Source organism: Oncorhynchus kisutch, linkage group LG19, assembly GCF_002021735.2.
Source record: "Oncorhynchus kisutch isolate 150728-3 linkage group LG19, Okis_V2, whole genome shotgun sequence".
In the NCBI taxonomy this organism is placed as follows: Eukaryota; Metazoa; Chordata; class Actinopteri; order Salmoniformes; family Salmonidae; genus Oncorhynchus; species Oncorhynchus kisutch.
In genome coordinates, this window is record NC_034192.2 from 65,461,227 (window position 1) to 65,486,442 (window position 25,216).

A 25,216-nucleotide genomic window follows, 5' to 3' on the forward strand; every position below is an offset into this window, starting at 1 on the left:
ACCTAGATTCACAACCGAAATCCACAACCTAGATTCACAACCGAAATCCACAACCTAGATTCACAACCGAAATCCACAACCTAGATTCACAACCGAAATCCACAACCTAGATTCACAACCGAAATCCACAACCTAGATTCACAACCGAAATCCACAACCTAGATTCACAACCGAAATCCACAACCTAGATGCACAACCGAAATCCACAACCTAGATTCACAACCTAGATTCACAACCGAAATCCACAACCTAGATTCACAACCGAAATCCACAACCTAGATTCACAACCGAAATCCACAACCTAGATTCACAACCGAAATCCACAACCTAGATTCACAACCGAAATCCACAACCTAGATTCACAACCGAAATCCACAACCTAGATTCACAACCGAAATCCACAACCTAGATTCACAACCGAAATCCACAACCTAGATTCACAACCGAAATCCACAACCTAGATTCACAACCGAAATCCACAACCTAGATTCACAACCGAAATCCACAACCTAGATTCACAACCGAAATCCACAACCTAGATTCACAACCGAAATCCACAACCTAGATCCACAACCGAAATCCACAACCTAGATTCACAACCGAAATCCACAACCTAGATTCACAACCGAAATCCACAACCTAGATTCACAACCGAAATCCACAACCTAGATTCACAACCGAAATCCACAACCTAGATTCACAACCGAAATCCACAACCTAGATTCACAACCGAAATCCACAACCTAGATTCACAACCTAGATTCACAACCGAAATCCACAACCTAGATTCACAACCCGAAATCAACAACCTAGATTCACAACCGAAATCCACAACCTAGATTCACAACCGAAATCCACAACCTAGATTCACAACCGAAATCCACAACCTAGATTCACAACCGAAATCCACAACCTAGGTTCACAACCTAGATTCACAACCGAAATCCACAACCTAGATTCACAACCGAAATCCACAACCTAGATTCACAACCTAGATTCACAACCGAAATCCACAACCTAGATTCACAACCGAAATCCACAACCTAGATTCACAACCCGAAATCAACAACCTAGATTCACAACCCGAAATCCACAACCTAGATTCACAACCGAAATCCACAACCTAGATTCATAACCGAAATCCACAACCTAGATTCACAACCTAGATTCACAACCGAAATCCACAACCTAGATTCACAACCGAAATCCACAACCTAGATTCACAACCGAAATCCACAACCTAGATTCACAACCGAAATCCACAACCTAGATCCACAACCTAGATTCGAGACAATGTCTTAAGTAGTTGAACATGTTATTACTCCAAACCTCGTGAAAGTGACAAACTGAGGCGTTTTCATTTTCTTAAATTGTTTTATTTTATATCGAAGGAGTGCCTTTTGATTTGAGGCCTGCACATAAGCAATTGGGCGCAAGACGACCGTTAGACCTGATGACCTGTTTCTGCACATGAGCTTAGTTAGACAACATCGCCATGACAACATCGCCATGACATCTCTTACAAGAGTGATCGGTGATTTCCATTGGAGAAGCAGTTTCTGCTTCATACTCCTACTGTACTGTCTTTGCCGGAACCCTCGCCGCTTGGGGTGCGTTTGTAAATTCACTCTGGCTATCTACTCCGATTTCAGAGCACTCTCATCTGAGTGTACCAGAGCACAGAATAACTGATGAATTTACAAACGCTCAACACCCGTTGAATATGGTCGGTGTCAGTAAACGTCGGGGGGGAAAAAGTGTGATTTAAATTATTGCCTGCAGCACAGTTAGTCACCAATTTTATTTATTTATTTTTATTTTACCTTCATTTAACCAGGTAGGCAAGTTGAGAACAAGTTCTCATTTACAATTGCGACCTGGCCAAGATAAAGCAAAGCAGTTCGACAGATAAAACGACACAGAGTTACACATGGAGTAAAAACAAACATACAGTCAATAATGCAGTATAAACAAGTCTATATACAATGTGAGCAAATGAGGTGAGAAGGGAGGTAAAGGCAAAAAAGGCCATGATGGCAAAGTAAATACAATATAGCAAGTAAAATACTGGAATGGTAGTTTTGCAATGGAAGAAAGTGCAAAGTAGAAATAAAAATAATGGGGTGCAAAGGAGCAAAATAAATAAATAAATATGCTCTGGATAACATGAAAACAGTCTAACCAGTGCTGTTAGGGAGAGTAAAATGGTAAGAGTGAGGTGTTCTCTAATTTGTAGCTGGGAAACTAGCCAACGTTAGCTTGGATGCTTGACTGCTGTTGTGAGATCAGAATGCTTGGATCAACGCTACTCTTTAGCCAGAGCGTCCAGTGTGCTCTCTGAACGCTTCGAGAGCAAAACGCTCTGAATTTACTGATGGACAATCTGACACTGAGTGCACCCTGGCACTCCAGATTACATTTACGAACACACCCTTGGTTGGAGAGCATCAAAACCTTGCTGCATCATGGGTAAATTGTGACCAACTGACTGATCTACAAATAATATTGAGTAGCTATTTATGATTCAAGGTGATTTGTAAATTAGTCAGTCTTGTCTTTTAAAGTCGGCTGCAATTTCGAACGCGCCCCATTATGAAACTTCTATTGATCAAATATAAAGCCTTGTGGAGAAATTATCAATTTATTCTTTAGTTGACCAAATTCGACACTCTCTCGTTAACCTCCATACAAAAATTCCTCACTTCTTGGTCTTATTACCCTGGATAGATGTTTGGCAGAGTAAACCCTCTCGCTTTGCCTCTTCTTTGTCTTGGTAGGGGATTGGCGAGTAGTGACAGACCGGAAGTTTGACCGAAATTCTTGTCATTTTACCGAAGATGTTATATAACTAATCCAAGATAGAACAGAGCCTTTCATTTCCAATTGGATCAAATTAACCATAGTGGGCAGAACAGACATTGAGGTGGGCAGGGCCAAGCATGAGCTAGCGAGATCCTATTGGCGCGTTCTAGCATTTATTTGCATATTTCGTTAGGGAACGCCTAGTATGAATCGCATTTGTGCAATAACTCAATTCGCCCTTGCAGTCCTTCTAAGCAACGCTATTATTATGTTTTACTTTGGCAAATGGTAAAGCCTACAAAACGTAGTCCACTCTGTTTGGTACAGACTGTAGTTTCGGAAACAGAAGAGTCTATTGAGAACAAACGTTTAATTGAGGAGAAAATGTGCATGACGGCCAAAATACATCTCGTTACATTTTTCCCCACTGTAAGCCACTGAGCTTCCTCTCATCGCCATATTTGGCAGTGAGAGGAAACTTCAACCGGATGCTTGAAATGTCTGACTCATTGTTCTATCTGTGTTTTTACTGACTCGGATCTATTCCACTCGTTTCGTCAAAATAACGAGTTTTTCGACTCATTTCATTCGAGTAAGTAAGAGCCAATTTACGCTTGATCCGAAAATGTGGTCGGAGGCACTGGATGGTGTGACGCAACTGAGGCCAAATTCGGCCTCTCACATTTTATAACAATGCAGAGGGGCTCGGTATAACTCCGCATTGACATTATTGGTTGACAGTAGATGAGGGACGGAGGTCCTGTATAGACGCAAACTCATTTCCTTCATAACAGCGCTGTGCAAGAACTAGGAATGCTCTGACTTCTGTAGAGGCCATATCACCATAAATGCTGCACAGCCAATGCAGATAACATATTTGCCATGCAGCGCTTTTCATGCCCAACGCACTCAGGACCCCCAGTGAACGATGAACTGAAAACTGGAAAGAGTTAGGATTCTCCGAGCCTCTCATTTACATCATTCACCATTTTTATTTTATTTAACTAGGCAAGTCAGTTAAGAACAAATTCGTATTTACAATGACGGGCCTATCCCGGCCAAACCCTAACGACACTGGGCCAATTGTTCGCCGCCATATGGGACTCCCAATCACGGCCGGTTTGCGATACAGCGTGGAATCGAACCAGGGTCTGTAGTGATGCCTCTAGCATGACGCCGTCATTGTAAATAAGAATTCGTTTTTAACGGACATGCCTAGCTAAATAAAGGTTACACAAATTGAGTTTGTGTTTATACTGGACCTGTAGCCCCCACCCAACCTCAACCAGTCATGTCAATGATGAGCTACATTATTGCAAAATGTGAGAGGTGCACATTGACACCACAGAGCTCAATTTGGCTTCTTCATGCCTCTGGTTGCCTCTGCAATTGCGTCTCACCCTGAAGCTTCTGACCACATCTTCGGAATCAAACATAAATTGGCTTTTAGTTCTCGAGTTTGATGAGCAGAGGCTGTGTATGTTTTGGTTCTACAACGCTGTTTCCGTAACATTCAATAAACTGCAAACATTCTTGCACCATGATCAATTATCAGTTCTAAACATTTTTCTTCTCTATGTACTAAGCTTATTATCAATTTTCCGCGCATATGACAGACAGTTTGGTGCTCGGAACAGTCCTCTGGGAGCCACTGAGACAGAGCAGCGTGTATCAATCGTGCTGTTGGAATCATTACTGCCAGGACTAGGCAGGTCAAACGAACAACTCAAACGAATGAGTCATTCAGAAAGATTAATCATGACTCTCGAGTCAGTAAAAAAAATAAAGAGTCGACTAATGAATCAATGAATCATGACTCTCGAGTCAGTAAAAAAAAAAGACTCGATTAATGAATAAGTGAATCATGACTCTCGAGTCAGTAAAAAAAAAGAGTCGAATAATGAATCAATGAATCATGACTCGAGTCAGTAAAAAAAAAAAAGAGTCGAATAATGAATCGTTCGCGAATTGCACGTCACTGTTGGCGAGGTAAGATGGCGGCGCCAGAGGAGCAGGAATTATCTCAGGCGCAGACCGAAAAACTCCTTCAATTTCAGGTAGTCAGCCTTTCTTCAGGTTTAAGTATTTCTTTTTTATATAACTCCATATTAATGTATGTTTAGATATATGAAGGACATTATCTAGAATAAAGCACGCTAATGGGTGTAAAAAACGCTTTTTTGACAATATAATGTTGATACCCCATAGCGCCACCGCTAACGTTAGCTAACTTGCTACCGTTAACGTTATATCTAATCTAGCAACACAACAATTATTTTCTATCCTAAATATTTTCTTGAGTTGCTAGTTCGTTCCCGACAATACTCACAAAGAAACGAATCAACAAACTTAAATCAGTGTAATGTGAATTAGAAAGGACATGTTTAACTTGGTTATCTGCAGCACTTGGTTAACTTACGCCAACTAACTAGCTAAGCTAACGACAGTTGGCTAACTAGCTAGCTAGCAATTTACTTGGTCAGCCAAGCTAACGTTACTTAGCATTTTAGCTAGAAGATGGTTTGAGAGTGAACATCAGACACACACAACTGTTAATGACACATGACAAGCAATGACTGGTTCATTCCTAGTAAGGCCCCCTCTGTCTCATCCATACCCAAGATGTGGAAATGGCCTGTAGGAAAGTAACATATTGGAAATAAATTCGGTTGAACATAACTTCACAGATTTGTCCAATCTCGTGTACACCAACCAGTGTTAGATCTGAGAGTTCAGATTATTTTATTTTTTTGCATTTGATTTTCCAGGACTTGACAGGTTTAGAGTCTATGGACCAATGTCGTCGTACATTAGAACAACACAATTGGAACATCGAGGTAAGAACTGTCGCCCCCAAAATACATGAATGGCTGTTTTTGATGTGGGCCTTAACGACTACATTATACACAGGTTATGATGCACCCAGTGAATCCAATAGTTCATCAGAGGTTGCACTGTTATAAATGACCTACGTGCAGTAATATATATATATATATATCTAATGAGAAATGTTGCCTTCAATATTCTGCATGGGCTCTGCGACACGGTTTAGTCTTCTTGTGGTGTGCAGGGTGAGATCAAATGGATAATTGTGTGTGTGTGTGTTCGTTCCCAGGCTGCAGTGCAGGACAGACTGAACGAGCAGGAAGGAGTTCCCAGTGTGTTTAACCCTCCGCCCTCCAGACCCTTACAGGTCAACACAGCAGACCACAGAGTGTATAGCTATATCGTCTCCAGGCCACAACCCAGAGTACGTACACACACATTCTGTCTCTCTGTCTCTTATGATGTTCTTCTCATTTTGCTCTTATATGTCACCGGTAAACTGTTCTAGCATCTCAACTTTAAGGTAGAATCTGCAATATGACATTCGCATACACAGTGGCGCAACCTTCTGCTTACTAACATCATCCAGCTGACAGCTGTAGTTTTCTCATTGAATCTTTCCACTTTTCTGACCATGTTGCATCTGGTCTTTTTCTTATGTTTGTCCAGGGATTAATAGGATGGAGTTACTACATGATAATGCTACCTTTCAGATTGACATATTACACACTTCTGGACATATTCAGGTAATACAAAGAAACTGTATTTGGCCATCAGTTCCCCTGACGTTTCTGTATAAAGGTGACTGATTGGTTCCTCCTCCTCCTCCTTCCTAACCAGGTTTGCCCTGCGGTGGGTCAGGCCAGACCCTCGTGGACGTGTCACAGACCCTGTGGGTGACGTGGTCTCCTTCATCCATAGTTTTGAAGAGAAGTACGGTCGATCGCATCCAGTGTTTTACCAGGGAACATATAGCCAGGTGTGTTACTCAGGTTCCCCAGTTTAATTCTCAATTTGGGATACTAGTACCGTGACCATCCACAACAAGTATGCTAGAATGCAGAAGAACACCCCCCCCCAAAAAAAGGTTGACACACCTTACGTTTTATTTTATTGAACAACCGACGAAATGGTTTTAAGAAAGCGGATGTTCCAGAATCCATATAGGTTCTACGTGGATTGAATCGATGTGTAACTTGGTTGATAGCTGGTGGTGTTATTCAGTGAGGTGTATGTTTTTGTTTTCCCCCTTGTAGGCATTGAATGATGCCAAACGTGAGCTTCGCTACTTGTTAGTTTACCTCCATGGAGAGGACCACCAGGATACAGACCAGTTCTGTCGGTAGGTCCAATAAGAAGTGATCACTTTACACAGACAACAAAATGCCCAATGATACTACAATGCAATACCCAAACTCTGGAAGGCCAGGCACCGTTTGGGTGCTATTGTCCTTTTTCCAGGGAGGCAAGAATCATTAGTTGGTTATCTAGTTATAATTCAGGGTCTGTTGATGATTGGTTTGAATATGGATTCAGTTGATTGGACGAAGGAATACCATGCCGGTTTCTTTATTTATGTCATGCTTGGTATTATATACACATACTATCCACTCTTCATTTATTAGATGTTTTCCTTAAAGTGTACTCGGTACATCTTTCCTCTCACGGTTTATATTAATGATGCTTCTGTTTCCATCTTCCTCCAGCTCCACGTTATGTACAGAAGAGGTCCTGACCTTCCTCAACACCAGGATGCTGTTCTGGGCCTGTTCCACCAGCAGGCCCGAGGGATACAGAGGTACACATCCGTCTACTCTTGCATTGTGTCTTCACTACCTAGATCTCCTAGAGCTGGAGATACATTCTACAAAGAGGAACTGGCCTCCTCCTTCACTCGTCGTCGTTGTTGTTGCTGTGAATGAGGACGTGTTCTCAGTCAGTTTGAAATGGTTAAATGGGGTTAAAGAAAAATAAAAGTAAATCATTTGTGCTGGAACTGTGGATGATTTTCATCCGTGTCCTCTTAAGATATGAGGTGGAATCTCTTTGGGATGATGGATGATTTTCATCAGTGTCCTCTTAAGATATGAGGTGGAATCTCTTTGGGATGATGGATGATTTTCATCAGTGTCCTCTTAAGATATGAGGTGGAATCTCTTAGGGATGATGGATGATTTTCATCCGTGTCCTCTTAAGATATGAGGTGGAATCTCTTAATCAATCACTTTATTTCAGTGTTTTAATCTGTGTTTGGTGTGTTTTTAACCCCCTGTGTGTCTGTACCTCAGTGTCCCAGGCGCTGCGTGAGAACACCTACCCGTTCCTGGCCATGATCATGTTGAAGGACCGTAAGATGACGGTGGTGGGACGTCTGGAGGGGCTCATCCAATCAGAGGACCTCCTCAACCAGCTCACCTTCATCATGGAGGCCAACCAGACCTACCTGATGTCTGAACGCTTGGAACGGTAAGGGACTGATCCTACCTGGTGTCTGAACGGTGAGGGACTGATCCTACCTGGTGTCTGAACGGTGAGGGACTGATCCTACCTGATGTCTGAACGCTTAGGGACTGATCCTACCTGATGTCTGAACGGTGAGGGACTGATCCTACCTGGCATCTGAACGGTGAGGGACTGATCCTACCTGGCGTCTAAATGCTTAGGGACTGATCCTACCTGATGTCTGAACGGTGAGGGACTGATCCTGCCTGGCGTCTAAACGCTTAGGGACTGATCCTACCTGATGTCTGAACGCTTAGGGACTGATCCTACCTGGCGTCTGAACGGTGAGGGACTGATCCTACCTGATGACTGAACGGTGAGGGACTGATCCTACCTGATGACTGAACGGTGAGGGACTGATCCTACCTGATGACTGAACGGTGAGGGACTGATCCTACCTGATGACTGAACGGTGAGGGACTGATCCTACCTGATGACTGAACGGTGAGGGACTGATCCTACCTGATGACTGAACGGTGAGGGACTGAACGGTGAGGGACTGATCCTACCTGATGTCTGAACGCTTAGGGACTGATCCTACCTGGCGTCTGAACGGTGAGGGACTGATCCTACCTGATGACTGAACGGTGAGGGACTGATCCTACCTGGCGTCTGAACGCTTAGGGACTGATCCTACCTGATGACTGATCCTACCTGATGTCTGAACGCTTAGGGACTGATCCTACCTGGCGTCTGAACGGTGAGGGACTGATCCTACCTGATGACTGAACAGTGAGGGACTGATCCTACCTTGCGTCTGAACGCTTAGGGACTGATCCTACCTGATGACTGATCCTACCTGATGTCTGAACGCTTAGGGACTGATCCTACCTGGCGTCTGAACGGTGAGGGACTGATCCTACCTGATGACTGAACAGTGAGGGACTGACATTAACTGACTGCCGATCTGGGTTTTCAATACCAGACAAACTCAAACAAAAGTATGGGAAATTGTTTTAGTGTATTTGAAACCCACATATGATTATTTTACTATTATGAAAAACACAAATGTGGAGATTGTCTCTGGTCCTGGAGATCTCCCATACGTCTGTCTCTGGTCCTGGAGATCTCCCATACGTCTGTCTCTGGTCCTGGAGATCTCCCATACGTCTGTCTCTGGTCCTGGAGATCTCCCATACGTCTGTCTCTGGTCCTGGAGATCTCCCATACGTCTGTCTCTGGTCCTGGAGATCTCCCATACGTCTGTCTCTGGTCCTGGAGATCTCCCATACGTCTGTCTCTGGTCCTGGAGATCTCCCATACGTCTGTCTCTGGTCCTGGAGATCTCCCATACGTCTGTCTCTGGTCCTGGAGATCTCCCATACGTCTGTCTCTGGTCCTGGAGATCTCCCATACGTCTGTCTCTGGTCCTGGAGATCTCCCATACGTCTGTCTCTGGTCCTGGAGATGGAGGTTAATTGAAAGTGTCTGTGTGTGTTCCAGGGAGGAGAGGAACCAGACGCAGGTGTTGCGGGCGCAGCAGGACGAGGCCTACCTGGAGTCGCTCAGAGCCGACCAGGAGAAGGACCGAAGGAAGAGGGAGGAGCAGGAGAAGGTCCAGGCGGAGGAGGAGAAGGTCCGTCAGACCGTTTTGGCCGAGGAGAGGAGGAGGAGGGTGAGAACGAGGAGTCTTTTTATACTCTGTCCTCTATCGCTCTGCCTACATTAAAACTGTTCCTTATCTTGGTTTTATGTTATTTAATAATTAGTTGTTGCCAGTTTGACTGTGGCTAACAAAATCTGTGTTTTTAGACGTTGGAGGAAGAGAAGGAGCTTAAGTCAGAATGTCTTCCCCCCGAACCCCCAGCAGACGACCCTGACAGCGTCAAGATAGTTTTCAAACTGCCTAACGACACCAGAGTGGAGAGGCGGTTCCTCTTCCAGGAGTCCCTGACGGTACGAACACGGCTCTGCTCTAGTCAACTTACAGCATCTGCATTTTAACCAGCCTGGTGTTTACCAGTGGAGGCTCGACTCCCAATTCTACACAATCAAACTTTAACTGCCCTGGTACATATATATATATATATATATATATATATTTTTATACCTTTATTTAACTAGGCAAGTCAGTTAAAAAGAAATTCTTACTTTCAATGACAACCTAGGAACAGTGGGTTAACTGGTCTAGGAACAGTGGGTTAACTGGTCTAGGAACAGTGGGTTAACTGGTCTAGGAACAGTGGGTTAACAGGTCTAGGAACAGTGGGTTAACTGGTCTAGGAACAGTGGGTTAACTGGTCTAGGAACAGTGGGTTAACTGGTCTAGGAACAGTGGGTTAACTGGTCTAGGAACAGTGGGTTGACTGGTCTAGGAACAGTGGGTTGACTGGTCTAGGAACAGTGGGTTGACTGGTCTAGAAACAGTGGGTTGACTGGTCTAGGAACAGTGGGTTGACTGGTCTAGGAACAGTGGGTTAACTGGTCTAGGAACAGTGGGTTAACTGGTCTAGGAACAGTGGGTTAACTGGTCTAGGAACAGTGGGTTAACTGGTCTAGGAACAGTGGGTTAACTGGTCTAGGAACAGTGGGTTAACTGGTCTAGGAACAGTGGGTTGACTGGTCTAGGAACAGTGGGTTGACTGGTCTAGGAACAGTGGGTTGACTGGTCTAGGAACAGTGGGTTGACTGGTCTAGGAACAGTGGGTTGACTGGTCTAGGAACAGTGGGTTGACTGGTCTAGGAACAGTGGGTTAACTGGTCTAGGAACAGTGGGTTGACTGGTCTAGGAACAGTGGGTTGACTGGTCTAGGAACAGTGGGTTGACTGGTCTAGGAACAGTGGGTTGACTGGTCTAGGAACAGTGGGTTGACTGGTCTAGGAACAGTGGGTTGACTGGTCTAGGAACAGTGGGTTGACTGGCCTAGGAACAGTGGGTTGACTGGCCTAGGAACAGTGGGTTGACTGGCCTAGGAACAGTGGGTTGAATGGCCTAGGAACAGGGGGTTGACGACAGATTTGTAGGCTACCTGCTGGTTACTGGTCCAACGCTCTAACCACTAGACCACCTGCTGGTTACTGGCCCAACGCTCTAACCACTAGGCTACCTGCTGGTTACTGGTCCAACGCTCTAACCACTAGGCTACCTGCTGGTTACTGGCCCAACGCTCTAACCACTAGGCTACCTGCTGGTTACTAGTCCAACGCTCTAACCACTAGGCTACCTGCTGGTTACTAGTCCAACGCTCTAACCACTAGGCTACCTGCTGGTTACTGGTCCAACGCTCTAACCACTAGGCTACCTGCTGGTTACTCGTCCAACGCTCTATCCACTAGGCTACCTGCTGGTTACTGGTCCAACGCTCTAACCACTAGGCTACCTGCTGGTTACTGGTCCAACGCTCTAACCACTAGGCTACCTGCTGGTTACTGGTCCAACGCTCTAACCACTAGGCTACCTGCTGGTTACTGGTCCAACGCTCTAACCACTAGGCTACCTGCTGGTTACTGGTCCAACGCTCTAACCACTAGGCTACCTGCTGGTTACTAGTCCAACGCTCTAACCACTAGGCTACCTGCTGGTTACTGGTCCAACGCTCTAACCACTAGGCTACCTGCTGGTTACTGGTCCAACGCTCTAACCACTAGACCACCTGCTGGTTACTGGCCCAACGCTCTAACCACTAGGCTACCTGCTGGTTACTGGTCCAACGCTCTAACCACTAGGCTACCTGCTGGTTACTGGCCCAACGCTCTAACCACTAGGCTACCTGCTGGTTACTAGTCCAACGCTCTAACCACTAGGCTACCTGCTGGTTACTAGTCCAACGCTCTAACCACTAGGCTACCTGCTGGTTACTGGTCCAACGCTCTAACCACTAGGCTACCTGCTGGTTACTCGTCCAACGCTCTAACCACTAGGCTACCTGCTGGTTACTGGTCCAACGCTCTAACCACTAGGCTACCTGCTGGTTACTGGTCCAACGCTCTAACCACTAGGCTACCTGCTGGTTACTGGTCCAACGCTCTAACCACTAGGCTACCTGCTGGTTACTGGTCCAACGCTCTAACCACTAGGCTACCTGCTGGTTACTGGTCCAACGCTCTAACCACTAGGCTACCTGCTGGTTACTGGTCCAACGCTCTAACCACTAGGCTACCTGCTGGTTACTGGTCCAACGCTCTAACCACTAGGTTACCTGCTGGTTACTGGTCCAACGCTCTAACCACTAAGTTACCTGCCACCCCATGGTAGCCTATACCAATGGAACGTATGGTCTTGACAACAAAAAAGAGCACCCATCTCTCCCTCTGTTTCTCCAGGTAATATACGACTTCCTGTTCTCGTTGAAGGAGACCCCGGAGAAATTCCAGATAGTTACCAACTTCCCCCGCCGGGTCCTGCCCTGCCTTCCCACGGAGGAGCAGCCCAACCCCCCCAGCCTGAAAGAGGCCGGCCTCAGCCGTTCTGAGGTCCTCTTTGTTCAGGACCTCACAGAAGATTGACACCTAGCTAACCTTCTCCTCAACTTCCAACATGAGGAAAATAACTTGTCTTTTTCCTTGTTTCTTCACACATTTTTGTTTTGTTTAAATGGCCGTTGTGCACAACAAGGGATCACTGTCTGAAATAACAAAAACAAACCTCTTTAACACAAAATAATTTAGCCCTACTCTATCCCCCGGCTGTCTTGTCCACCATGATACCTCCTCCTCTCTCCTCCAGTTAAATTTGGTTATGTTTAAAAGGAGAGCAATGTGAACTACCCTTCCTGTACATACATTACATATTTAAAGAACAAGGCTGAAAAAGCACTACTTTTTTTTTTTTTCTTATTATATTTTCTTTTTTTAAATATTCAATCAAAGTTGACTCTATAATGTAATTGTCTTGAAACGACCAAACAAGCGAGGGGGTTGAGTTTCTGTACCGCCTGCAGTTTAGAACGACAACCCAGTTCAACAAGAAGAGGACCCCAGCTTCTATCTCTAGTATAACAGTCTGCCTGTGGTGACTCATAGATGCCTATTTCTCCTGTAACATCGGAATGGGCTGGTCATGTTTAAGATGTCATTTTCCAACAACTATAAATTAAACATTTTTAAAATGTTGTGATGGTTTTGATTTTGAAGTGGCTGTCAGTGCTCTGTTCCCAACCCCGGCATTCTTGGTCTAATACATCTCAGCCTTCCTACCAGCCCACAGAAACTCTGCTAATCTTAAAGTCATGTCAGTTTTAATATATTTTTTTGTAGGTACGCTATAAATACAAAACTATGTGTATACCCCTTCAAATTGGATTTGCTGATCGGTGTTTCAAATCAAGCACACAGCCATGCAATCTCCATAGACAAACATTGGCAGTAGAATGGTCTTTACTGAAGAGTGACTTTCGACGTGGCACCGTCATAGGATGCCACCTTTACAAGTCAGTTTGTCAAATTCCGGCCCTGCTAGAGCTTCCCCGGTCAACTGTAAGTGCTGTTATTGTCAAGTGGAAACAATGGCTTAGCCGTGAACTGGTAGGTCACACAAGCTCACAGATGGGGATGGCCAAGTGCTGTAGTGCGTAAACATTGTCCTCGGTTGCAACACTCACTACTGAGTTCCAAACTGCATCTGGAAGCAACGTCAGTACAATAATTGTTAGTGGGGAAGTTCATGAAATGGGTTTCCGTGGCAGAGCAGGAGTGGTGTGAAGCTTGCTGCCATTGGACTCTGGAGCAGTGGAAACGCGTTCTCTGGAGTGATGAATCACGCTTCACCATCTGGCAGTCCGACGGACAAATCTGGGTTTCGTGGATGCCAGGAGAACGCTACCTGCCCCAATGCGTAGTGCCAACTGTAATGTTTGGTGGAGGAGGAATAATGGTCTGGGGCTGTTTTTCATGGATTGGGTCCCTTAGTTCCCAGTGAAGGTACATCTTAATGCTACAGCATACATCTTGCTACAGCATACAATGACACTAGAAGATTCTGTGCTTCCAAGTTTGTGGCAACAGTTTGGGGAAGGCCCTTTCCTGTTTCAGCATGACAATGCCCCTGTGCACAAAGCGAGGTACATACAGAAATAGTTTGTTGAGATCAGTGTGGAAAAACGTCTGTATACTTCTGGCCCTTCTTTGGACACTGTGTTAACAAACCTCCAATTGAGCTTCAACGCCATACAACACTCCTTCCATGACCTCCAACTGCTCTTAAATGCTAGTAAAACTAAATGCATGCTCTTCAACTGATCGCTGCCCGCACATGCCCGCCCTTCCAGCATCACTACTCTGGATGGTTCTGACTTAGAATATGTAGATAACTACAAATACCTAGGTGTCTGGTTAGACTGTAAACTCTCCTTCCAGACTCACATTAAGCATCTCCAATCCAAAATTAAATCTAGAATCGGCTTCCTATTTCCCAACAAAGCCTCCTTCACTCATGCTGCCAAACTTACCCTCATAAAACTGACCATCTGACCGATCCTCGACTTCGACGATGTCATTTACAAAATAGCCTCCAACACTCTACTCAGCCAATTGGATGCAGCCTATCACAGTGTCATCCGTTTTGTCACCAAAGCTCCATACACTACCCACGTCTACGACCTGTATGCTCTCGTTGGCTGGCCCTCGCTTCATACTCGTCGCCAAACCCACTGGCTCCAGGTCATCTTTAAGTCTTTGCTAAGTAAAGCCTTATCTCAGCTCACTGGTCACCATAGCAACACCCACCCGTAGCACACGCTCCAGCAGGTATATCTCACTGGTCATCCTCAAAGCCAACACTTCCTTTGGCCGCCTTTCCTTCCAGTTCTCTGCTGCCAATGACTGGAATGAATTGAAAAATCACTGAAGCTGGTGTCTTATATCTCCCTCTCTAACGTTAAGCATCAGCTGTCAGAGCAGCTTACCGATCACTGTACCTGTACACAGCCCATGTAGACTTGTTTCTACTGTATTATTGACTGTACGTTTGTTTATTCCATGTGTAACTCTGTGTTGTTTGTGTCGCACTGCTTTGCTTTATCTTGGCCAGGTCGCAGTTGTAAATGAGAACTTGTTCTCAACTGGCCTACCTGGTTAAATAAAAGGTGACTTTTTTTTTAAGAACTTGACTGGCCTGCACAGAGCCCTGACCTCAACCCCATCTAACACCTTTGAGAATACAGACTTTGGAATACAGACTACGAGCCAGGCCTAATCGCCCAACATCAGTGACCGACCTCACTAATGCTCGTATGGCTGAATGGAAGCAAGTCCCTGCAGCAATGTTCCAACATCTAGTGGAAAGCCTTCCCAGAAGAGTAGAGGCTGTTATAGCAGCAATGTTCCAACATCTAGTGGAAAGCCTTCCCAGAAGAGTGGAGGCTGTTATAGCAGCAATGTTCCAACATCTAGTGGAAAGCCTTCCCAGAAGAGTGGAGGCTGTTATAGCAGCAATGTTCCAACATCTAGTGGAAAGCCTTCCCTGAAGAGTGGAGGCTGTTATAGCAGCAATGTTCCAACATCTAGTGGAAAGCCTTCCCAGAAGAGTGGAGGCTGTTATAGCAGCAATGTTCCAACATCTAGTGGAAAGCCTTCCCTGAAGAGTGGAGGCTGTTATAGCAGCAATGTTCCAACATCTAGTGGAAAGCCTTCCCAGAAGAGTGGAGGCTGTTATAGCAGCAATGTTCCAACATCTAGTGGAAAGCCTTCCCAGAAGAGTGGAGGCTGTTATAGCAGCAATGTTCCAACATCTAGTGGAAAGCCTTCCCAGAAGAGTGGAGGCTGTTATAGCAGCAAAGGGGGACCAACTCTATATTAATGCCCATGATTTTGAAATGAGATGTTCAACAAGCAAGTGTCCACATACTTTTGCTCATGTAGTGTATGTAGGAAACAAAACATATTATGCTAACCTATTAGTAAATGTTTCATCGAATACTAGTTGGCTGTGAAGAAAGGATGGCAAAGAAATAAACTATGTTCATCCTGATCTCACAAGATCACATTCCTTTTCTCAACACAGTATGAGAGCCTCGGGCTCTGGTCAAAAGTAGTGCACTATATAGGGAACAGGGTTCTATAGGGTCCTGGTCAAAAGTAGTGCACTATATAGGGAACAGGGTTCCATAGGGCTCTGGTCAAAAGTAGTGCACTATATAGGGAACAGGGTTCTATAGGGTCCTGGTCAAAAGTAGTGCACTATATAGGGAACAGGGTTCCATAGGGCTCTGGTCAAAAGTAGTGCACTATATAGGGAACAAGGTTCTATAAGGCTCTGGTCAAAAGTAGTGCACTATATAGGGAACAAGGTTCCATAGGGCTCTGGTCAAAAGTAGTGCACTATATAGGGAACAGGGTTCTATAGGGCTCTGGTCAAATGTAATGCACTATATAGGGAACAGGGTTCTATAGGGCTCTGGTCAAACGTAGTGCACTATATAGGGAACAGGGTTCTATAGGGCTCTGGTCAAAAGTAGTGCACTATATAGGGCACTGGTCTAAAGTAGTGCACTATATAGGGAACAGGATTCCATAGGGCTCTGGTCTAAAGTAGTGCACTATATAGGGAATAGGGTGCCATAGGGATCTGGTCTAAAGTAGTGCACTATAAAGGGAATAGGGCTCTGGTCTAAAGTAGTGCACTATATAGGGAACAGGGTTCCATAGGGCTCTGGTCTAAAGTAGTGCACTATATAGGGAATAGGGTGCCATAGGGCTCTGGTCAAAAGTAGTGCACTATATAGGGAACAGGGTTCCATAGGGCTCTGGTCTAAAGTAGTGCACTATATAGGGCTCTGGTCTAAAGTAGTGCACTATATAGGGAACAGGGTTCCATAGGGCTCTGGTCTAAAGTAGTGCACTATATAGGGAATAGGGAGCCATACTAGCATTCACGACAACTTTGTGTGAACTCGAATGGTGATTACAGTGAAAACAGGCAAAGGGACGGTTGTAATATTGGTATACATCATACGTTTATTAGTGAACAACACTCTCAAATCAGCCACGATAAAAATAAAAAATAAATGATTGCACGACTCGGGTAAAGCAGAACTAGCAACTTTCAGTTTAAAAAAGTACAAATCTGAAAAATGTCAATCAGTATACAGGTGTGTATACACTAACTAGTTAAATGCTACAAACAATATGCTTCCAATGGAATGAAAACATAGAACCATTGTCCTAATATACATATATATATATAATATATTAGCTATTATTTTTTAATATTTTTTTAAAATCCAAAAGGTGGCAAAATTGAGGTAACTGTAAATGTGCAAGTATCAAAGCAAACATCTGTTGTTTCTAACACCGAACATGCCCCTGGCTGGTTGGATGGGAGCCCCCCTAGAAGCAGTAGAAGCAGTAAACAGAACACTATTCTCGCCACCAGCAACAGATCATTGGAAAACAGTGGAAACCTACAACGCCACCACAGAAATCATATCCTAAATAAAAATGAATTTTAGCTGGTACACCATTTTCTTCTATTTGTTTTCCTTTGCACCACAGAAGCTGTGAGATCATTCATTAATTGGATCACAGAAAGACTACAAGATTCTATTTTAATTTTTGTTATGTTTTGATTTTAAAATGACCTCAGCCTTTACAATATGGTCATTAAAGCCAAATAGATGTTTACCCCCAAACCATGTCTCTAATGTTTCAATAAGTGGATAAAAGAAATTTAAAAATCTAGATGTCAAATCTACATTGAGAATAAAGTAGGTGGTTATTAGTTTGACTAACATGTTATTTATTTGTTTAAATGTCCTTTAACTGTGTTGAATGTAACTGACCATTTTAAGGCTATTAGCATAGCAACATGCTCTAAGAATCCATCCAATCAGATCCTCATGTCAAACAGCATCATACCCAAATCAGATCAGAATGGTTTTTCACTATGGCTTTCAGTTACCTAGGTGCTAGACAGGTTTATTATCTAACGCAATAATAACATAGCATACATATTATAACTAAACAACTTTAAAAATCCAGGATTTCTCCCCAGTTCCAAGTCCAGACAACTTTAATTTTAACAAAAGCGCAAATCAAATCTTGTAGTGATTCAGTTGGGTTACAAACGTGTGCAGTACAACGCATGGCAGTTATCAGCTGAGCAGTGACGGAACGCCATCTGAAGAACGAACCCGAAGCCAACTAGAGCTAGCTAAAAACCAGTTGGGACCGAGTAGGACATGCATGTTGTGCACCGTTAAATAGTCCACCGTCCCCCATGGCTACATATCTTTCACTGAAAATACACACTTGGTTTTATTTTTATTTTTTTAAAGATTTGTTTTAAATCATGCAAACACCTTTAGAGTTGTTTTGGAAGTGTTTTTTTTAAATATTTTTAGGTAGGATAGTGTGCATCAATGGCACGTTTTAAAATTGGATCGCAACCGTTATGGAAGTATACATGTCTGTACATCGTGTGGTTGTTCAAGAACACAAACTAAATGTATGATAATATGATGCAATATCCACTACTCTGGCAAAAAAAATCATATATAAGTCAACAATTATTATTACTAGTATTTGAATAGATTACATAAAAAAATATGCGTGGGCTGAGGAAAACAACCAAGAACAATTCAAATCCACCACCAATCCTTTCATGGTATCTGTCCCATCAAAACAGACCGTTTTCCTTTGTTCTTATATACTGAGAAACCCTGAGGGATTGTTTTATATGCCAGTGGACAGATATGTACACAGATTAACTCTCAAAGCTGTGGGTTTTTACTTTAAACTCATCAAGATGGCTTTTTTTTCTTCTCATTCTTTAAAGGTGGTAACACACGTCACAAAGAGACTCACATTCGCTATAGAAAAAGTTACATCTGCCTATCAGTGCTTATTGGTGTAGTTGGGAATAGAAAGGAGTCCCCCTACTCACACAACACTTACAAAAGACACCCAGAGTAACATTTTATATTTATATATATATATATAGATTTTTTACCCCAACAACATTTCTTTTTGGAAATCTGAACAAAGATGAGGACAGTCCCAAGTGGAACACTATCACTATATATAGTGCATTAAGTCCCTATGGGCCCTGGTCAAAAGTAGTGCACTACATAGGGTACCATTTGGGACACAAACCTATAGATGTCCAACAGTATCACTCTACCAAACACCACTCCTCCCTCCCTCCCTCCCTCCATCTTTGTCTCCAACCTCTTCCTGTCCTGATCATCACTGTAAATAGTACAGTCAGCTCAGCCGGGGGACAAAGCCAGAGCGTCTGTCTTGTCAGGTCACTAGAGATGTTTTACAACAGGGAGTTATAACATTCTTTTGTCTTCAAAACAAGACGATTATCGAGAAGCTTTCACACTGAAGCTATGCAGCATACAACACTTCATCTTTTACAACACCATTAGTTAGCACGGCCTAACAACAAGACCTGCCCCAAGTTAAGTTGCCTTTAAGTTAGAACACATACCATTTAACCACGTTAGTGCTCTGACCTTGTCCTTTAACACGTTGTCTCTAAGATAGTTAAAACCAATAAATAAACACCATTTAAAAACTATACTCTTAAAAACAAGTGGAAATGACAACGGGATTTTTTTTCTTTTGAAAGATTAGTAAGTTATAATAGGTTTGTGCTTGTCAAGGTCTTGAGAAGGCATATCTGAAATCTTGAAAGAGTATATATATATATATATATATATATATATATAATATTTGGCTCACAAACAAAGAGATAAAAGCCTGGTTCTTCCAAAAACAGGAAGACAAATGTCCACGTTAAACCCATTACTCATTACACACACTGTTTTATGCATTAAGCTCAACAGCAGCAGTCAGCCAGCGTGGGTGATGCTGGGGTAGTGAAGGCCCTCTCCTGTATCCCTCATCGATGCAGAGGTGCAGCAGAGGTGCAGCAGAGGTGCAGCAGAGGTGCAGCAGAGGTGCAGCAGAGGTGCAGCAGAGGTGCAGCAGAGGTGCAGCAGAGGTGCAGCAGAGGTGCAGCAGAGGTGCAGCAGAGGTGCAGCAGAGGTGCAGCAGACCCCCCCACCAGCATTCCTTGTTTTTGTTGGCTTGGTTTTTTTCTTCTTCATTTAAAATGTTGTGGCGATACTTGGTTAAAATATTGCTAGTTTAAAATCAACAGTCTATGCAAATCCTTCAGTGCTGCTCAGAATCTAGCAGACTCTCTCTCTCACACACACACACACACACACACACACACGTTTTCCCCAGAGGGCCAAGGTTGGCAAGGAGGATGGATGTGGTCATTGTGCAGAAAGGGCAGATGATTTCATAGAGAGGCAGTGCTTTGTCCTCTCTCTCTCTGGGAGCCAATATGAGGACCCTTCCTTCACCAGAACAACAAAGTAAACTCCACAGCATAATCTCTCCTCTTCCTCCACCATCCCTCCGTCCAGTCAGTTGTGTATCTCCTCTTCCTCCACCATCCCTCCGTCCAGTCAGTTGTGTATCACAGTGGGGGGGGGGGGGGACCAACAGGGTGTGGAGGAGCAGATATATCCTCAACAAGTCAGAAGTCAGTGGTGGATCATCATTCTCAGTGCCAGATGAGGCTAAATTTTAACCACAGCAAGTCACACTTTCACAATAGCATCAGCAGATTGAAAAAGAACACAAACGAAAAGGGAACAAACTATTGAAATCATCAATACATTATTGCAAAACATATATTATATTAACAGGTCACTTTAACCCATCAGTCAGCTACACTAACATGCATCTATGACGGTCAGTCAGCCAGGCGTCTCCTCCAAGCCAGTGGAATGGTCTAGTCTCCTACAGTACTATGACGGTCAGTCAGCCAGTGGAATGGTCTAGTCTCCTACAGTACTATGACGGTCAGTCAGCCAGTGGAATGGTCTAGTCTCCTACAGTACTATGACGGTCAGTCAGCCAGTAGAATGGTCTAGTCTCCTACAGTACTATGACGGTCAGTCAGCCAGTGGAATGGTCTAGTCTCCTACAGTACTATGACGGTCAGTCAGCCAGTGGAATGGTCTAGTCTCCTACAGTACTATGACGGTCAGTCAGCCAGTAGAATGGTCTAGTCTCCTACAGTACTATGACGGTCAGTCAGCCAGTGGAATGGTCTAGTCTCCTACAGTACTATGACGGTCAGTCAGCCAGTAGAATGGTCTCCTACAGTACTATGACGGTCAGTCAGCCAGTAGAATGGTCTAGTCTCCTACAGTACTATGACGGTCAGTCAGCCAGTGGAATGGTCTAGTCTCCTACAGTACTATGACGGTCAGTCAGCCAGTAGAATGGTCTAGTCTCCTACAGTACTATGACGGTCAGTCAGCCAGTGGAATAGTCTAGTCTCCTACAGTACTATGACGGTCAGTCAGCCAGTGGAATGGTCTAGTCTCCTACAGTACTATGACGGTCAGTCAGCCAGTGGAATGGTCTAGTCTCCTACAGTACTATGACGGTCAGTCAGCCAGTGGAATGGTCTAGTCTCCTACAGTACTATGACGGTCAGTCAGCCAGTGGAATAGTCTAGTCTCCTACAGTACTATGACGGTCAGTCAGCCAGTGGAATGGTCTAGTCTCCTACAGTACTATGACGGTCAGTCAGCCAGTGGAATGGTCTAGTCTCCTACAGTACTATGACGGTCAGTCAGCCAGTGGAATGGTCTAGTCTCCTACAGTACTATGACGGTCAGTCAGCCAGTGGAATGGTCTAGTCTCCTACAGTACTATGACGGTCAGTCAGCCAGTAGAATGGTCTAGTCTCCTACAGTACTATGACGGTCAGTCAGCCAGTGGAATAGTCTAGTCTCCTACAGTACTATGACGGTCAGTCAGCCAGTGGAATGGTCTAGTCTCCTACAGTACTATGACGGTCAGTCAGCCAGTGGAATGGTCTAGTCTCCTACAGTACTATGACGGTCAGTCAGCCAGTGGAATGGTCTAGTCTCCTACAGTACTATGACGGTCAGTCAGCCAGTGGAATGGTCTAGTCTCCTACAGTACTATGACGGTCAGTCAGCCAGTAGAATGGTCTAGTCTCCTACAGTACTATGACGGTCAGCCAGCCAGTAGAATGGTCTAGTCTCCTACAGTACTATGACGGTCAGTCAGCCAGTAGAATGGTCTAGTCTCCTACAGTACTATGACGGTCAGTCAGCCAGTGGAATGGTCTAGTCTCCTACAGTACTATGACGGTCAGTCAGCCAGTAGAATGGTCTAGTCTCCCACAGTACTATGACGGTCAGTCAGTCAGTAGAATGGTCTAGTCTCCTACAGTACTATGACGGTCAGTAGAATGGTCTAGTCTCCTACAGTACTATGACGGTCAGTCAGCCAGTAGAATGGTCTAGTCTCCTACAGTACTATGACGGTCAGTCAGCCAGTGGAATGGTCTAGTCTCCTACAGTACTATGACGGTCAGTCAGCCAGTAGAATGGTCTCCTACAGTACTATGACGGTCAGTCAGCCAGTAGAATGGTCTAGTCTCCTACAGTACTATGACGGTCAGTCAGCCAGTGGAATGGTCTAGTCTCCTACAGTACTATGACGGTCAGTCAGCCAGTAGAATGGTCTAGTCTCCTACAGTACTATGACGGTCAGTCAGCCAGTGGAATAGTCTAGTCTCCTACAGTACTATGACGGTCAGTCAGCCAGTGGAATGGTCTAGTCTCCTACAGTACTATGACGGTCAGTCAGCCAGTGGAATGGTCTAGTCTCCTACAGTACTATGACGGTCAGTCAGCCAGTGGAATAGTCTAGTCTCCTACAGTACTATGACGGTCAGCCAGCCAGTGGAATGGTCTAGTCTCCTACAGTACTATGACGGTCAGTCAGCCAGTGGAATGGTCTAGTCTCCTACAGTACTATGACGGTCAGTCAGCCAGTGGAATGGTCTAGTCTCCTACAGTACTATGACGGTCAGTCAGCCAGTGGAATGGTCTAGTCTCCTACAGTACTATGACGGTCAGTCAGCCAGTGGAATGGTCTAGTCTCCTACAGTACTATGACGGTCAGTCAGCCAGTAGAATGGTCTAGTCTCCTACAGTACTATGACGGTCAGTCAGCCAGTGGAATAGTCTAGTCTCCTACAGTACTATGACGGTCAGTCAGCCAGTGGAATGGTCTAGTCTCCTACAGTACTATGACGGTCAGTCAGCCAGTGGAATGGTCTAGTCTCCTACAGTACTATGACGGTCAGTCAGCCAGTGGAATGGTCTAGTCTCCTACAGTACTATGACGGTCAGTCAGCCAGTGGAATGGTCTAGTCTCCTACAGTACTATGACGGTCAGTCAGCCAGTAGAATGGTCTAGTCTCCTACAGTACTATGACGGTCAGCCAGCCAGTAGAATGGTCTAGTCTCCTACAGTACTATGACGGTCAGTCAGCCAGTAGAATGGTCTAGTCTCCTACAGTACTATGACGGTCAGTCAGCCAGTGGAATGGTCTAGTCTCCTACAGTACTATGACGGTCAGTCAGCCAGTAGAATGGTCTAGTCTCCCACAGTACTATGACGGTCAGTCAGTCAGTAGAATGGTCTAGTCTCCTACAGTACTATGACGGTCAGTAGAATGGTCTAGTCTCCTACAGTACTATGACGGTCAGTAGAATGGTCTAGTCTCCTACAGTACTATGACGGTCAGTCAGCCAGTAGAATGGTCTAGTCTCCTACAGTACTATGACGGTCAGTCAGCCAGTAGAATGGTCTAGTCTCCTACAGTACTATGACGGTCAGTCAGCCAGTGGAATGGTCTAGTCTCCTACAGTACTATGACGGTCAGTCAGCCAGTAGAATGGTCTAGTCTCCTACAGTACTATGACGGTCAGTCAGCCAGTAGAATGGTCTAGTCTCCTACAGTACTATGACGGTCAGTCAGCCAGTAGAATGGTCTAGTCTCCTACAGTACTATGACGGTCAGTCAGCCAGTAGAATGGTCTAGTCTCCTACAGTACTATGACGGTCAGTCAGCCAGTAGAATGGTCTAGTCTCCTACAGTACTATGACGGTCAGTCAGCCAGTAGAATGGTCTAGTCTCCTACAGTACTATGACGGTCAGTCAGCCAGTAGAATGGTCTAGTCTCCTACAGTACTATGACGGTCAGTCAGCCAGTAGAATGGTCTAGTCTCCTACAGTACTATGACGGTCAGTCAGCCAGTAGAATGGTCTAGTCTCCTACAGTACTATGACGGTCAGTCAGCCAGTAGAATGGTCTAGTCTCCTACAGTACTATGACGGTCAGTCAGCCAGTAGAATGGTCTAGTCTCCTACAGTACTATGACGGTCAGCCAGCCAGTAGAATGGTCTAGTCTCCTACAGTACTATGACGGTCAGCCAGCCAGTGGAATGGTCTAGTCTCCTACAATTTTAACCGTGTTGAATTATTCCAATTATTGGCCTGCTGATTAAACAACATGTGACGCCTCTCTCCGGCTCCACTAGGTCCTTAAAACACCCCCCCCCCATCACCATCTACATCTCCAATGCAGGAAACTCCAACACCCCTCTGTCACAAAGAACTAACCAAAACCACAAGATAACAAAACAACAACAACTTGTCAACGTAAAAGCCCTACGACGATAACAACATATGGTAGGTCACATCTTTGGAATTTGCAACACTGGCGCAGGCAGAGGAGCAGATCGAGGTGGTGGATCAATGGCTATCCCAGAATCTGCAACACTGACCCAGGCAGAGGAGCAGATTGAGGTGGTGGATCAATGGCTATCCCAGGGAGACAGACGGACTGACAGGACAACTCTGTGACTATGGGTTGGTAGCAGGCAGTAGCTTTTTCCATCAGATGCAGCAGTAGAAGCTGAGGGAAGGGCCTCAAACATGCAATCTTAGATTGCTTATTGTTGTTGAGGTGGGGCAGGAGTAGTTGAGGAGGGGGGTGGGGGACGCAGGCAGGGTAGGTGGCAGGAGTGGTGGGGGCGACGCAGGCAGGGTAGGTGGCAGATGTCCCCAGGCAGGCTGAGGCAGGCGCTAAGACAGACAGACAGACTCTGTGGGTTTAGTTTTGTGCTGCTTTCCAATCAAAGACCCAGAAGCCTGGGTATCACTCACTCCACCTCGCGGTGCACCTCTGACGCGTTCGCCCGGCAGATTGGGCAAGTGCGATTGGTCTAGAAGGAAGACAAAAAAAAAGAGGTGTTAACCTGTCCATCGCACTTGGGCTCTGGTCAAAA

The 25,216-nt window shown here is 44.8% G+C and overlaps 2 protein-coding genes across 4 annotated transcripts in view; one reads left to right on the plus strand and one right to left on the minus strand.

Annotated features, from left to right (window-relative positions):
• The first annotated feature begins 4,743 nt into the window (after nucleotides 1-4,743).
• Nucleotides 4,744-13,182, plus strand: LOC109865051 (FAS-associated factor 2). Its single transcript, XM_031797220.1, has 11 exons — nucleotides 4,744-4,859; nucleotides 5,571-5,639; nucleotides 5,918-6,052; nucleotides 6,298-6,374; nucleotides 6,469-6,607; nucleotides 6,885-6,970; nucleotides 7,335-7,426; nucleotides 7,917-8,094; nucleotides 9,574-9,745; nucleotides 9,883-10,026; nucleotides 12,394-13,182. Exons 1-11 carry the CDS (start codon nucleotides 4,755-4,757, stop codon nucleotides 12,574-12,576), a joined length of 1,380 nt encoding a protein of 459 aa, XP_031653080.1. The 5' UTR covers nucleotides 4,744-4,754; the 3' UTR covers nucleotides 12,577-13,182.
• An 11,101-nt stretch (nucleotides 13,183-24,283) lies between these two features.
• Nucleotides 24,284-25,216, minus strand: part of LOC109910220 (RING finger protein 44-like) — a 35,440-nt gene continuing 34,507 nt past the window's right edge. For 2 of the 3 annotated variants that reach the window (XM_031797221.1, XM_031797222.1), the window contains exon 11: nucleotides 24,296-25,153. In XM_031797221.1, the coding sequence (XP_031653081.1) occupies nucleotides 25,091-25,153 (63 nt within the window). In that variant the 3' untranslated portion in view covers nucleotides 24,296-25,090. Of the gene's footprint in view, nucleotides 25,154-25,216 lie in introns of all 3 variants that reach the window. The other variant, XM_031797223.1, reaches the window with a different exon arrangement.